Source organism: Myotis lucifugus, unplaced genomic scaffold (genome assembly GCF_000147115.1).
Source record: "Myotis lucifugus unplaced genomic scaffold, Myoluc2.0 scaffold_38, whole genome shotgun sequence".
Lineage (NCBI taxonomy): Eukaryota > Metazoa > Chordata > Mammalia > Chiroptera > Vespertilionidae > Myotis > Myotis lucifugus.
Genome location: NW_005871086.1, coordinates 1,604,147 through 1,619,649, shown reverse-complemented (window position 1 = coordinate 1,619,649; position 15,503 = coordinate 1,604,147). Strand labels below are relative to the sequence as shown.

At 41.0% G+C, this 15,503-nt stretch overlaps 1 protein-coding gene across 1 annotated transcript; it reads right to left on the bottom strand.

Annotated features, from left to right (window-relative positions):
- Window positions 1-8,811: 8,811 nt before the first annotated feature.
- On the bottom strand, window positions 8,812-9,375 carry RNASE9 (ribonuclease A family member 9 (inactive)). The gene has a single exon (XM_014454760.2). It carries the CDS (start codon window positions 9,373-9,375, stop codon window positions 8,812-8,814), a length of 564 nt encoding a protein of 187 aa, XP_014310246.1.
- Between the last annotated feature and the right edge of the window lie 6,128 nt (window positions 9,376-15,503).

Genomic DNA, 15,503 nt, shown 5'->3' with positions numbered 1-15,503 from the left:
GGTTGGGTTAATTTGCATGTAGTCGCTCTGATTGGCTGGTGGGCGTGGATTGGGGCATAGTGAAGGTATGGTCAATTAGCATCTTTGTCTTTTATTAGTGTAGATAGATAGGGGTCCCAGAGTGCAAGAGGGCACTCTGCAAAGTTGCTGTTGTACAGGGTGTGGAACACAAACACAAGTGTGCAGTAAACCAGATTTGGGGCCAACAGTGCCCCAGCAGCAACATAACCCATGGCCGAAGGTGGAATCGCGCAGCCCCACTAGGAATCGGGCTCCCTCCTCTCTAGTTCCAGGGTGTGTAACCTGAGTACTGCTGCTGCCAAGTCACTGCAGCTCCTGCATTGAGGTCTGCCCCCTGGTGGTCAATGCATGTCATAGGTACTGGCTTGTCAGGTGGTCGGATGGTCACTTAGCCTTTTATATATATGGATCACTATATGTAATTCTTAAAATTTACACCAGGCCTGTGCTTGAGCAACATAAATCTCCTCAGACCTCATCAGTCTGGGGTTACTGATGGGCTAATTTAAATGGTAACAACATACACCTTACATAATTTTGCTCCCTTGCCCCAGTTTCTGTATATATTAATCAGAATTGGTTTAACAGTGACAGAAACTTCAAAAAGCAGTGGCTGAAACAAGACAGGTACTTGTTTCTCTTTCACATTTCTTTTCCTAAAGCCCAGAGATAGTCTGTTCAGCTCTGGTATGGTGCTCCATGGGGTTAGATACCTAGGCTCTTTCTATTTTGTTGCTCTGCCAAACTTAGCACAGGGCTTCCATGTCAGGATCTGAGATAACTGCTCTAGCTTCAATCAGCATGTCTATATGCCAGTCATTAGGAAAAAGAGAAGGAAAAATAACGGGATTCCACTTCCCTTCAAGGATATATCCGAGAAGTTTTACTCATTTCACTATTTCCGAAGACACCCCATTGTTTAGAAATTAGTCACATGGTCAATTTTAATTGAAAAACAACAACAACAACAACAACAACACACACACACACACACACAAACACACACCTGGGAAATACCTCTTTTATTTTGGGTGGCTATGTGCTCAGGTAAAATTTCAGGTTTCTAATATAACTCCTAGATAAAGAAAGGGATTATGCATATTGAGGTACAATGGGCAGTGTCTGCACTACTATAACTCTCTACATACTTGAAAATCTTATCCATGTCATATCTCTTATATTTAATATTCTCTAGGGGAAGTCTCAAGATGCTCCCAGACTAGTAGGTCATGTATATCAGATAGTGTCTTTTTTTCTTCTACTCCATGCCTTCTTGATGGTGTCCTTTACCCTCGAAGACACTTATGGGAATTTGATCAATGCCATGGCTGCAAGTGCCTCCATGACACTTGGCTTCTATACCAATACTAGAGGCCTGGAGCACAGATTTGTGCACAGGTGGAGTACCTTGGCCTGATCTGTGGGGATCAGACCAAAACCGGCTTTCTGACATCCCCTGAGGGGTCCCAGGTTGAAAGAGGCTGGTTCACAGGTGATGCACTCCAGAATCGGGCTCCCTCCTCTCTGGTTCTGGGTGCATCACCCTAGAACCTCAGCTGCCAAGTAACCGCAGCTTGGCAGCTCCTCTGTTAAGTGTCTGCGCCCTGGTGGCCAGTGGGCGTCATAGCTACCAGTTGGAGTGTCTGACCCCTGGTGGTCATTGCATGTCATAGCCGGTCAGACAGATGGTGCTTAGGCTTTTATATATATAGACTAGAGGCCCGGTGCACAAAAATTTGTGCACTCGGCGGGGAGGGGGGGGCCTCAGCACGGCCTGTGCCCTCTCGCAGTCTGGGACCCCTCGGGAGATAACGACCTGCTGGCTTAGGCCTGCTCCCAGGTGGCAGAGGGCAGGCCCAATCCCTAGGTGCAGCCCCTGGTCGGGCTCAGAGCAGGGCTGATTGGGGAGTTGGGGCGCCGCCCCCTGTCATGCACAGAGCAGGGAGGATCGGGAGGTTGGGATGCCACCCTCAGTCATGCTCAGGGTAGGGCTGATTGGGAAGTTGGAGGACTGCCCCCTGTCACACTCAAGGCAGGGTCGATGGGGAGGTTGCGGCGCCACCCCCTGTCACACACAGAGCAGGGCCGATCAGGGGGTTGGGGAGCTCCCCCCCTGTCACACACAGAGCAGGGCCCATCAGGGGGTTGAGGAGCTCCCCCATATCAGGCACAGAGCAGGGCTGATCAGGGGGTTGGTGCGCCTTCCCCTGTCACAAACAGAACAGGGCAGATAGGGAGGTTGTGGCCCCGCCCCCTGTCACACACAGAGCCGCAGGGCAATCAGGGGATTTGGTCGCTGCCCCCTGTCACGCTGCTCCAGGGGCCAGGAGGCCCCGCGGCTCCGCTGATTCTGGTGCTGGGAGGCATATTACCCTTTTACTATATAGGATAGAGGCCTGGTGCATGGGTGGGGGCAGGCTGGTTTGCCCTGAAGGGTGTCCTGGATCAGGGTGGGGGTCCCCACTGGGGTGCCTGGCCAGCCTGGATGAGGGGATGATGGCTGTTTGCAGCTGGTCACACACCCTTCAGGGTGGGGGTCCCCACTGGGGTGCCTGGCCAGTCTGGCTGAGGGGCTGAGGGCCGTTTTCAGGCTGGTGGGTGACTGAAGCTCCCAACCGCTCCTTTTTTTCTTTTTTTTAATTCTGGGCCAGCTTTAGTTCTGAGGCTCAGCTCCAGCTATGAGGCCTCCGCTGCTGAAAGCAGGTTTCTGGCCTTTGTTTAACTTCTGTATTTGAAACAATGTTGCGATCCTGCTGGCTGAAGCCCGGCTGACTAAAGCAGGTTTCTGGGGTTTTGTTTAGCTTCTATATTTGTTACAATGTTTCTTAGAGAGCAGCTGAGAGGCCGGCAAGGCAGGCGGGGAACCTGGCTTCCTCCATCACTGGAGCAAGCAAGCCTCCCTTTTCACGTCAGCTGCCTGGCTGCCGGCTGCCATCTTTGCTGGTAGTTAATTTGCATAAGGATATGCTGATTAGCCAATGGGAAGGGTAGCGGAGGTACGGCTAATTACCATGTTTCTCTTTTATTAGATAGGATATGCTTTCTTCCAACAGCATCAAAACTATGTAGTTGGACGATTTAGATGTGTATGGTTTTTCATTGGGAAAGGTAGAGATTATACCTTTATCATTCTGTATTACTCTTCATCTCCTGAAAACCAAAACAGTATTGTTTGTTCCTCAGTCTCTCATCAAAATAGCTCTAACATATTTTACTTAAAACTTGTCTCACCAGAGATTAAAAATGGTGGCAGAGTAAGAGGATGCTGCACGGATATGCTCCCAGGAACAAGCTGGAATTACAACTGAAATACGGAAAGGCTTCCTAAATAATCAATGGAAAACTCACAGGAGAGAACCCTGATACCCAAGGACTGAAGGTGGAGATCACATAGAGACTGGAAGGAGGGGCGGAGGCACGAAAGGGCTGGCCGGGCACCCAGAGATGCCAACTGAAGTCCTGGAGAGATATCTCAACTGTGGGGGGTGTTACTGAGAAGTCTGGGATCTAATCCCGAAGCGGGGCTCCCCAGCAGAGAGCACCAAACTGAGGAGGGTACCCACATAACATCTAACTGTGAAAAGCAGTGGTGTGCTATCTTCCAGGGAGTGGCAGCTGAAAGTTCAGGTACCCTCTTAAAGGGCCAATGCACAAAAATTCCCTGTGGAGCCACCCACCTTGTGCTCTGGCAGAGGGAGGGTGAAGTGGACTGGAGCTGTGAGAGCAGAACCCAGGACTGGGGACTCAAGGGATAGAGCTCAGAAGGCAGACACCCCAAGTTTCCTGGGATGAGTCATTCCCTCACACAGTGGAGGACATTTTTTCTCACATAGACATCTGCCTTGCCTGGGGGGAAGACACACCTATTGGAAAAGACCTTGCCTTGAGGCCACTTAAGAGATTAAAAGTAACAATTAGCCTCCAGGCAGAAGTAACTGCCCCACTCTGTTGAAAAACTCTCACCCCACCTGAGGATCATTCCCTGGAGGCAATTCAAGTTGGAATCCTATTAGTCTGTAGAGAGGTCTCTGGAGGCTTTGAGTCTTTGTCTGATCCAATTAGTTAGAAACAGCCTTTAACACTGTCCTGCACTAGACACAGTGGTTCTCAACCTTCCTAATGCCGTAACCCTTCAATACAGTTCCTCATGTTGTGGTGACCCCCAATTTCATTGTTACAAATTGAACATAATTAAAGCATAGTGATTAATCACAAAAACAATATGTAATTATATATGTGTTTTCCGATGGTCTTAGGCGACCCCTGTGAAAGGGTCATTCGACCCCCAAAGGGGTCGCGACCCACAGGTTGAGAACCACTGCACTAGAGATTGAGAGGTATAGAGGATCTACCTAATACATAGTCACAAACCCAAACAGACAACCAAAATGAGGAAACAAAGAAACAACCCCCAAATAAAAGAACTAGTGAATCTCCAGAAGAAGAGATAAATGAAGCAGAGATAAGAAATTTATCTGAAACAGAGTTTAGAGTAATGATGTTAAAAATGCTCAACAGTAGGAAAAAAGATATAGTAACTCTGAAAAAAGAACAGCCTCAGATAAAGAATGACATAACACAAATAAACAACACATTGGATGGAATACACAGTAGATTAGGGGAAGCTGAGGATCTAATCAATGAATTAGGAGACAGAGTTGAAAATATCACTCAATTAGAGAACCAAAAAGAAAAAAACAATCAAAAAACAGGAGGACAGCTTAAGGGAGCTGTGGGACAATATGAAATGTAACAATATTAGAATAATAGGTGTGCGAGAAGAGGCAGAAAGGGAGAAAGGAATAGAAAAGGTGTTTGAAGAAATAATGGTAGAAAACTTCCCTAACCTGGTAAAGGAAAAAGTCACACAAGTTCAGGAGGCACATAGAACCCCAAACAAGAATAACCCAAATAGACCCACGCCCAGACACATCATAATTAAATTAAAATGCCAAAAATTAAATACAAAGAGAGAATCTTAAAGGCAGCAAGAAAAAACTGTTACCCACAAAGGAGTCCCCATAAGGCTGACACCTGATTTCTCATCAGAAACTCTCCAGGCCAGAAGGGAATGGCATGAAGTACTCAAGGTAATGGAAAGCAAGGATCTGAGACCAAGATTACTATATCCAGCAAGGCTATCATTCAAAATAGACAGTCAAATAAAGAGCTTCCCAGAAAGGCTAAAGGAGTTCATCACCACCAAACCAGCATTGCAAGAAATGCGAAAGGGATTGCTGAGAAAAAGAAACAGAGAGAAACCTAGCCATACAGAATTAAAATAGCTATAAACAAGTACCTCTCAGTTATAACCCTAAATGTAAATGGATTAAATGCTCCAATCAAAAAGGTGTAGGGTTGCTGAATGGATATAAAAACATGACCCAACTATATGCTGTCTACAAGAGACTCACCTCAAAACAAAAGACACACACAAGATGAAAGTGAAGGGATGGAAAAAATTTTTCCATGCAAATGGAAAAGAAAAAAAAGCTGGAGTAGCAATACTCATATCCGACAAAATAGACTTTAAATGCATCATGCTAAGTGAAATAAGCAAGTCAGAGAAAGATAAATATCATATGATCTCACTCCTTTGTGGAATATAATGAACAACATAAACTGATAGAAAAAAACATGGAGCTGGGGGGGATATGCTAAAATATAATAGAAGTAATCCTGTTATTTGCAGATTTTTAATATTTCCTACAACTTTTGTGATATGCTATGTTAGTATAGTTTTGGTAATATTATTATACTTAAAATCCTCTTATTCTTGAAATATTAATGTTTATTGCATGTAATATTATTATATGTAAGATCATTTTTCTTGAATAATTGGTGTTTATTGCATGTAACATACTTAATATCGTTTTTCTTGAGATATTAATGTTTATTGCATGTAACATTATTATATTTAAGATCATTTTTCTTAAAATATTAAGGTTTATTGCATGTAGCATTATTATATTTAAAATCATTTTTCTTGAAATAAAAAAACTGAAAAAAACACACAAAAAAAACTTGTCTCACCATAGTGTTCAAACATTGGTCAAAAAGACCAGGTGTGTATTATGTGTATGTGGAGTATGGGATGGAGGGGTAGATGGAAGTGAAACACCATTCTTGCTTCTCTGTCCCAGTTTTCATTTTCTTTTCTTTTTTAATCATGCAGAACATTTTCTCTTCAGTAATTTTCCTCATGTAACTAGAATCCTTTCAAACATGGCCTCACCAGTTAACTATGTATGCCTAAATCTGTTTGAATTGTGGTTTTAGGAACAACTTAACCTATAACCAGATACTTCTTTTTCACTTTGAGGGCCCAATAGCTGGCAAAGTGACTGGCATACATAGACATTAACACTTGGAGTGGGGGAAACGAGTTAAGTCGGCTCGCGTGAATTGCGCGTACTCCGCGGGAGCCGTCTTTAACTCGGTTCATATAGATTTGCGGTGGAGTGCGGGAAACGTGTAAACTCGGGCCGATTGTAACTGCGTATTACCAAATATTTGTTTGTAATCCACCCTTTTGGTGGATGGAACAACTTTTTCACTTTGAGGGCCCAATAGCTGGCAAAGTGACTGGCATACATAGACATTAAGTAAATACTTATTGAATAAATGAATAAATTGTAGGCCCTTATTTACATCAATTGATTGATGAATTAGCTCTAAGTCTGAAGACAAGGATAGGGAATGGTAAAAAGATGAGCAGATTGGATTGCAGAGAAGTATGCAAGAGAAATAGACACTCTCCCTACCATCCTCCATCACTACTCCTTACCCTATTTTTCATATTTTAATTATAGGAAATAATTATAAAAAGATATTAAGGTCCACAAGAGACATATGAAAAAATGCTCAGTCACTAATCACCCAAGAGATGCTAATCAAAATGACAATAGGGTACCATCTCACACCTGTCAGAATGGCTACCATCAATAAATCAACAAATGACAAGTGCTGGCAAGGATGTGGAGAAAAAGGAACTCCAGTACACTGCTGGTGGGAATGCAGACTGATGCAACCATTATGGAAAACAGTACAGAGTTTCCTCAAAAAATGAAATATGGATATGCCATTTGACCCAGTGATCCCACTTCTAGGAATATATCTTAAGAAATCCAAAGCACCAATCAGAAAGAATGTATGCACCCCTATGTTCATTGCAGCACAATTTACAATAGCTAAGATCTGGAAACAGCCCAAGTGCCCATTAGTAGATGAGTGGATAAAAAAGCTATGGTACATTTACACCATGGAATACTATGTAGCAGTAAAAAAGAAGAATCTCTTACCCTTTGAAAAAGCGTGGAGGGATCTGGAGACTATCATGCTAAGTGAATAAGTCAGTCAGAGAAAGACAAGTATCACATGATCACACTCATATGTGGAATCTAAGTAACAAAATAAACTGATGAACGGAGCCGATCCAGAGATAGGAAAGCATGGAAGAGTGCGGAATCTCAGTGGGAAGGTGAGGGAAGGGCGGTGGGTGGTAAGTAATCAACCAAAGACTTTGAATGCATATATGCATAACCATGGACACAGACAATAGGGTGCTGAAGGCCTGAGGCAGGAAGGGGGCTGGGGGCGGGGCTGGGGGCTGGGAGAAAAAAGGTGACATATGTAATACTTTCAACAATAAAGAATTATTAAAAAAAATATTAAGGCCCAGCTGGTGTGGTTCTGTTGAGTGTCAACCCATGAATCATGAGGTCACTGTTTTGATTCCTGGTCAAGGCATAGGCCTGGATCCCTGGTGGCAGGGCATGCAGAAGGCAGCCAATCAATGTTTCTATCCCTCTATCCCTCTCTTTCTCTCTCTAAAATCAATAAAAATGTATTTTCAAAAATTAAATTTAAAAATATAAATAAGTTTCACAGACAAAAAGAGAGGCATTATTACCTAAACCGGACAGATAGATTTCTTTTATCATACTGATTCTCCATCCTTTTTTGGAAGTGAAATAGTCTTAGATAAAACCACATCTACAGAAAGTGAGAAATGGAATTGTGAATAAATGTGACTATATCAGAGTGTGATGAATTGTTTGTAGTTTTGTGAACAGCGATGAAGAAGCTCAGTTACATGACCTGTTTGAATCAAAGGTATGGGAATCCACAAAGTACTTTGGAGAGTTTACTATACTGAATATTTAGATATTTATTCTGAGATGTCTCCTATTAGAATCTACACCTTCATTTTCCCATTAATACTGTGTTGTATGAAAGAACAGAACACGCAAACTATCTATGAATATAGCAGTAGAAAGATGAATCGCAGTTTCTGAAGAGGCTTTGAGATCTTTTTGGTATAAATTGTGTCATAGAGAAAGATAATTCCAAACTCAGAAACCCCCACATAACCATACGAGAGACACTTCGCTAGGTCAATGCACTTTATTATTTCTGCTCAACTAGAGATTCACATGAATACAACTTTGGAACACACTTCAGGCAACCATTTTCTGTTTTTCTTAGTAGTGGTCATCCTTTCACTACAGGCATTCATCCTCCTAACACATTCAACATGTGCTCAGTTACACGACCTGTTTGAAACCACACCTCAGAGCACTGTCTTTGAACTTAGCCCGCGTTGCCTGTGCATGGTGTCAGGAGAAGAGAGGGAGGCGGATGATTAAGATGAGTAGATCAAAGCTACCATTCTCAATTTGGACCTAGAAGAGTCAGTATGGAGAGGGGTATATCTTCCCACTCTCAACTCTTAGATAATACTCTTCTAGGCTGGTGGAGGAAGAGATCTTCCTAGTGGCTGGCACGTTTCTATTTGCCAGGTATTTCCAAAATACTATTTACATAATCAGGAATAATTTCTCCAATATCATCTTGCCATCGACAAGTAATAAGAGCATATCCCTTCTTGTAAGTTGTTTCATACCGACAGCCTGGCATGTTAGTTCCCTCTGTTAATGCACAGTGCGCTCCTTCTATTTGTTCCTTGGTCTTGTGACATTTCCTAATGCCATTCTTACATGCCACATACTTGGTGTGACAGGTCTTTTGCAACTCCTCATATGCTATGTGGAGGAAGAAATGTTCTTTCTTACAGTAGAATCTGTTGTGGATATTTCTGAATAAAATTTCATGAGTACACAGGTGATCATAATATAATTTGTAATCAGGTTCAAGCATGACATACTTTTGGAAACTCTCTTTGGTAGGTGGTCTGGTAGGCCCTGTACTATATAATTCATCGATATAATCTTTAAATTTTTCGTCCATCTCATCCGAGAAACCATGTTTATCAAGCATTAGAACCCGCAGTGGAAGTGGCTGCAGCAGCAGGAGCAGCAGAGGCAGGGACTGTGAGGTGAGCAGGGTGCACATATTTTCCTGTTGGGAATACAAGAGATATAGAGATACGTTCTGCTGTGATACTGTGCTCCTTCTATTCCTGGGCAGGCTCCATTTTCACCACCTATTGCCTTTGTGAGCTCTAAGACTTTGAACCATTTTAAAACTGACAGCTCAGAATCTAAGTACCTCTGAAATATTGACTAAAAACTGACCTTACAAGACCTACGTTCAGTCTAGAAGACTGTGGATAAGAAAGGGAAAGGTGAAGGAAGGAGGGAGAGAAATAAGGAAAGGGAGGGGGATAAAAGTCAGAAGGGAGGGAAGGAAACAAGAAAGGAATAGTAGTGATAGAGAGCAAGGGATGGAGAGCAAGAGGGCAGGAAGGAAGGAAAAAGGACATCAAGACAACAGTGGGCAGAGAGGGAGGAAGGCAGAAAGGAGGCTCATGTGTTCCCTCCTGCTGGAACAAATAAATCGGTTCCCTTTTTAGGAGTTAAGAACTTGTGCTGAAAAGAGCTCTAAGTGATCCACCCTTCCCTCATGAACATCCTGCTGTTATGAGAAAAAATTCTTCATCTTGTGACATTCTCTTTTTGCTCACCCCTGACCAGCGATGCCCTTGGAGAGGGATCAACCAGGGTCCATAGGGTCAAATGATCACCATATGCTGAGCTTCTTCATGTGTCTGTTTTTACTACTACCCCATGCCTGAAATGGCTCAGTCCATTTTGCAGCCTCCTCTGCCTCCTCTTACCACTTGGAATAACTTTCTCTCCCCCACCCCTCCCGCCGCACCCTCCCCCCCAATGTAGACTTCATGGTTTTTGCATCCCTAAACACTCTCCAATCTTGTGCACCTGTTTGCAATTACAGTAACCTCATCATCAGAGATGTCAGCCATTACATTACTTCCCTCTCAGTGTGTTTCCATGTCTATTGACCCCACAGTAGGCTGTACCAGTATTTCCCCAATACTTTAAATATGTATGAGCAAGTGCCTTTGCTACACAAATGTGTAACACTGGTAGATAACACATTTTCTAAAATAATTGTATTACGTTAAAAAGAAACAAAAATATTTCATTTGGTATACACTGATGAAACACATTATTATTATGCTTCCTGATGATTATGTTAAATGTTAAGATACTTTTAAAAAAACCTTTCCTTAAAAAAGAGCCTCAGCAGAAGTAAAATGTGTCCCAGAGATCATGTTCAATTGCTAGACATCATAGTACAGTCTACTTTTTAATAGTCATCTTTCATAGAGAACTCCTGGTCCTAGTAATCATTTTCCCTTCCCATTCCAAATTTGACTGTTAATCATTAATTTTCCAAGGAGTCTTTCTTCCCAGAGAAAAACAAGTACCTCAGATATACTGAAGAGGCTTCCAAGTCTACCTTTGCCCGTGGCCTCCTTACCTCTTTCAGTCCTTGTGTTGTCTATGCTTCAGAGAATGGATGTTTCAAGGGCTGGGCTGGCGAGAGCCTGACACTGGGGATATTGACTTTTCCTAAGAGTACAGGAGCTAGAAGTAGGAAAAGAGAAGAACAAGTGTAGCAGCTGAGATAAATACATCCTTAGGATCACCCTAAAATAAAAATAATAAACAATAATGGTAAGTATAATGAGCTATTATTTGCCAGGCACTATGCTAAGGACTATCCACACATTATCATCATCATCATCATCCGAACAACCTCATGATAAAGGTATTACTTTTATATGTTTATTTAAAAAATTTTTTTTATTGATTTCAGAGAAAAAGGGAGAGGGAGAGAGAGATAGAAACAACAATGATGAGAGAGAATCTTTGATTGGCTGCCTCCTGCACATCCCCTACTGGGGATCCAGCCGACACCCCAGGCATGTGCCCTGACTGAGAATCCAACCGTGATCTCCTGGTTTAGAGGTCGACACTCAACCACTGAGCCATGCTGGCTGGGCAAGGAATTACTTTTAGCATTGTTTTTGTTTTTATTATAATTAACATCTCTTTGTGAAGGAAGGTTGCTTAAAAATCTTATGTTAGGCCCAGCTGGTGTGTTTCAGTGGTTGAGCATTGAACTATGAACCAGGAGGTCACTTTTCGATTCCCAGTCAGGACACATGCCTAGGTTTTGGGCTTGATCCCCAGTAGGGGGTGTGCAGGAGGCAGTCAATCAAAGATTCTCTCTCATCATTGTTGTTTCTATCTCTCTCTCCCTCTCCCTTCCTCTCTGAAATCAATACAAATAGTTTTAAAAATAGAAATATATATTTAAAATTTTTTTGTTAGCTTTGGCAGAATCCTGGTTCAAGCCCAGGTTACAAGTCTCTCCACATTTCTGATCTTAACTGCTATTCTCTGTCAGTCTAGTTTCCATTCCTGAGCTACACTGCACATCCTTTTCTAGGCTGTCTTTGTACCTCTATGATTAGAGACTAACAGAAGCAGTAGCCAGTGCTAGGATTGTCTTTGAGTCCCTAGAACAGGGGTGGGCAACCCCTGGCCAGTAACTTTTGCTGGCACGCGAAACCCTTTCTTATAATCTTCCATTTACAATTTTTGTGAACATTTGAATGACTTAAATGTTAAATCACAAGGAAATGGCAAGACACTTGATGTTATGTTTGGTTACATAAAGACTTTTAAAAAGAAACTGTAAGTCTTTAAGAGGGATGTGGATGGTGAGAGATTTAGATATTTCCCAAACCTCAAAAGGCACATCAAAGACCTCCCAAAAGATGACAGAACAGACTGTCAAAGCCTTCAAAAGCTGTTTTTAAACATCATCGAGTCAACTATTGAGCAGTTCTTCTCAAGATTTGCGAAATTCAGAGAACTGGAAGAGACAGCAAAATTCATGAGGTTTCCAGACAGCATGAAACTGGAGGAACTAAACTTACAAATGTTTTCATGGATAGACATGGCTGACTTTAAAATGCAGTTGAATTTCAGAGTAGCTCAATTTGGAAGCAGAAATTTATTGACCTTAGAGTTGACTTGGAAAACATTGAAAAAAAGCGATTAGAGACAGGAGTACCAGAGAGAAGTGTCGAAAACGAACTATTGAGGACTTGAAATGCCATTCCAGAAATTTTTTTCTGTTTAAAAAACTTTGCAACAGCATTACTCTCCATGTTTTCATCCACATACGCTTGTGAATTTTTTTTCTCAGTGATGAATTTTGTTAAGTCTCGTAATAGAAGTAGCCTGATGGATGAAAGTAATAGCTCGCGCATATCTCTGAAGGTCACGAAATATAAACCTGATGTAAAATTTCTGTCCATCAGTGATGCAGCAGCAAAAGTCCCACTGATAATATCAAACGAAGTCATAAAGTTTTCTGTTGGACTATCAGTGTACATGTATACATTGAAAAATAAATGTATTTTTCATCATCACATACTGTGTTTTTGTCACTTGAATGAATTTTATTATTTCTTCAAGGTTCTTCACATACGTACACCTTAAGAGATATCAAGTAGGCGTAACATGTTCTCAAAAAATTAGGGTTGGCACGCAGAAGAATTTTGAGTCAGAGATTTTGCTGGTTTTGGCACGCACTCACAAAAAGGTTGCCCACCCCTGCCCTAGAAAGCTGTGATAAACTGGCCCGCACTCCATGAAACCTATCTGTGCTGTTGCAGAAGGAATTTCCTGGGTTTTCTTACTCCGTGGTGCACTTGGCGTAAGAGCAGTTCTCCCTTAAAGCAATCTGAGTGATTCTTTGGTACTGGTAACCCAGAGACCCCGACCTACATGGAGCTGGAGATGGAGATGGACAGCCTCTGATTCTAGGTTAGATCTAAGACTGTATATAACTGAGTGGAAAAGGTCAGAGACTGGCAGAGTTAAAGAAAGGAATATGGAAGTGGAAAGTGGAAAGAGTAGAAAAATTATTTTTTTGAGGATGGGACAGGAAAGGAAAAAATGGTCTAAAAAATGGTGATGTGAGAGTGGGTACTCTGGGTGTGACCATGTTCCTCCCATTCCTGCCCTCGCACTCTCATTAGTCTCCTCGGGAATCTCTTGAGAGGAGTGATCCTATCATGACAGTCCAGGGAGCTCAGTACACATTTCCACTAGGTAGAACCTGGAGCCTCTGTGACACCTTTGGTTGCAGAGAACAGAACAACAGAATTCAAGCTCCTGTGGTCCTTGTAACCTACTGAGGACACACTCCAGGGCCTGCCAGGACACCTTGTCATTCTGTATATCCTCAAAGTTCTCAATCCTTTATGAATTTGACTTGCAGTTTTATGCTTCTCAAAATCCTTTTTCGCTCCAAAAGTATATGCATTTTCACTTACATTCTATTTTATTACCTTAATGGATTGCTAAATTTAAGTCTTTCATCCATCTGAACTTTATTTTAAAGTATAATGAGAGGTGGTCTTTTTTCTCATATGATTTCTACATAATTCCAGTAGCAATTATTTGGGGGAATAAAATTCATTCTGTCATCCTTAATTAAAAAGTTACCTTGTATATTAATTCTGTTTCAGAATGATCTATTGTGTTTTGAGAATAGATTATCTATTCAACTGCTGATAATATGCTTTTACTTATGATCATTTTATAAAACACTAATATCTACTGAAGAAATTACATTCATTCCTCTTGTGCAAAAGTTTAGTACTAAACTAGAACACAGAGGCACAGTGTAGGAATGGGGATTAATTAAATATATACATATTTATAGATACACACAGAGAGAGAACACAGAAAGATAGTGTTGAAACATGGCCATGCCAAGTTTCTTAAGTTTTTGCCTAGTAATCTCACACCGCAGAATCACCTGGCTTACCTGGCCTCCTTGTTTTTTTTCCTCAGACCTCATTAATCAAAGTCTCTGTGAATGTGCCCAGAAATTTGCACTTTAAACAAATTTATAAAGTGATTCTTACTCCACTAAAGTCTGAGAAGCACTTTCTTACTTTACAAGGGTTGGGCAAAAGTAGGTTTACAGTGGTTCGTATGGAAAGTAATACGATAATTTATAAATAATAATACAAGAATAAACTCTGTGTTTCATGTACTCACCACTATAAACCTACTTTTTTCCTACCCTGTACATAAAAATGTGCTTAATGATAAAGAAAACATCCCAAAATGGTGGAGAGAGAAGCCCTTTCAGTAAATGACTTTGGAAAAAGATTGAGATGAATTACTTTCACTTTTTGGCTTTTGTGAATAATGCTGCTTTGAATATGAGTGCACATATATCTGTTCAAGTTCTACCTTTTATCTCCACTTTTAAACTTGATTGGGAGGGTGAGAGCAGCTTAGGTTTTACAGGCTGGTAAGAGCCTGGGGAGGTTGTCTGTTCAGGGCCTCTTCTCCTAGAATGCAGGTCCTGCGTTCCCCATCAGTATTCTATATTTAATCACAATTAAAATTAAGTTAAAAAAATAATGAGTCATAAGCACCTTAGGTTGGCAAATATATATGTATTTCTGAGGGATTATGAACTAGTTAAAAGTAAATGTGTGGTTTTTTTTTTTTTAAAGAAAAAGCAGGATTTATAACAGATCTCATGCACTGGGCCTCTAGTATATAATAAGGACACAGCCTCAATCACAAAGGGAAAAACTAAAATTGTATTTTTCAAATTGGCAATAATTATAAAACCTTACAAAGTCATTGCTGGCAAGAATGTGATAAGGTAAGCAATCATGCATATCTGATTAGAATAAAAAATTTGGCAAAAATAATAAAAAGCTTTAAAAACAGAAACTTTACCCCCAGTTTTAACTGAGAGAATTTTAAGCATGCAAATATGGACAGCAAACTTTACTTAATAGAGATAGAATTTTGAAATTTGAAAATATAAATTTCTGAAAATTATGGAAAAGTTTAAATTGAATTTGATATGTTTATAGAAATGACAAAAACAGTACAATAATAATCATTGCAACAAGAACTAATATTTGAGATAGCATTCTATAGTCATAGAATTATACATTCTTAAAATACATTATTTTCTAGAGTTTACAAATATAGTAATGAATTAAGTTTTACAGATATGAAACATTTTTAATATTATAGTTAGGGCTGTCTCGTTGCAAGTGACAGAAGTACCAATCAAATTTACTTAAACACAGGAGGAACTATTTGACTCACAGAAAACAGAAGTCCAAGAGACACAGCAGGATGAAGAAATTAAATTCT

Coding starts and splice junctions, on each gene's coding strand:
- RNASE9 (XM_014454760.2), bottom strand. CDS start 9,375: ATGTGCACCCTGCTCACCTCACAGTCCCTGCCTCTGCTGCTCCTGCTG.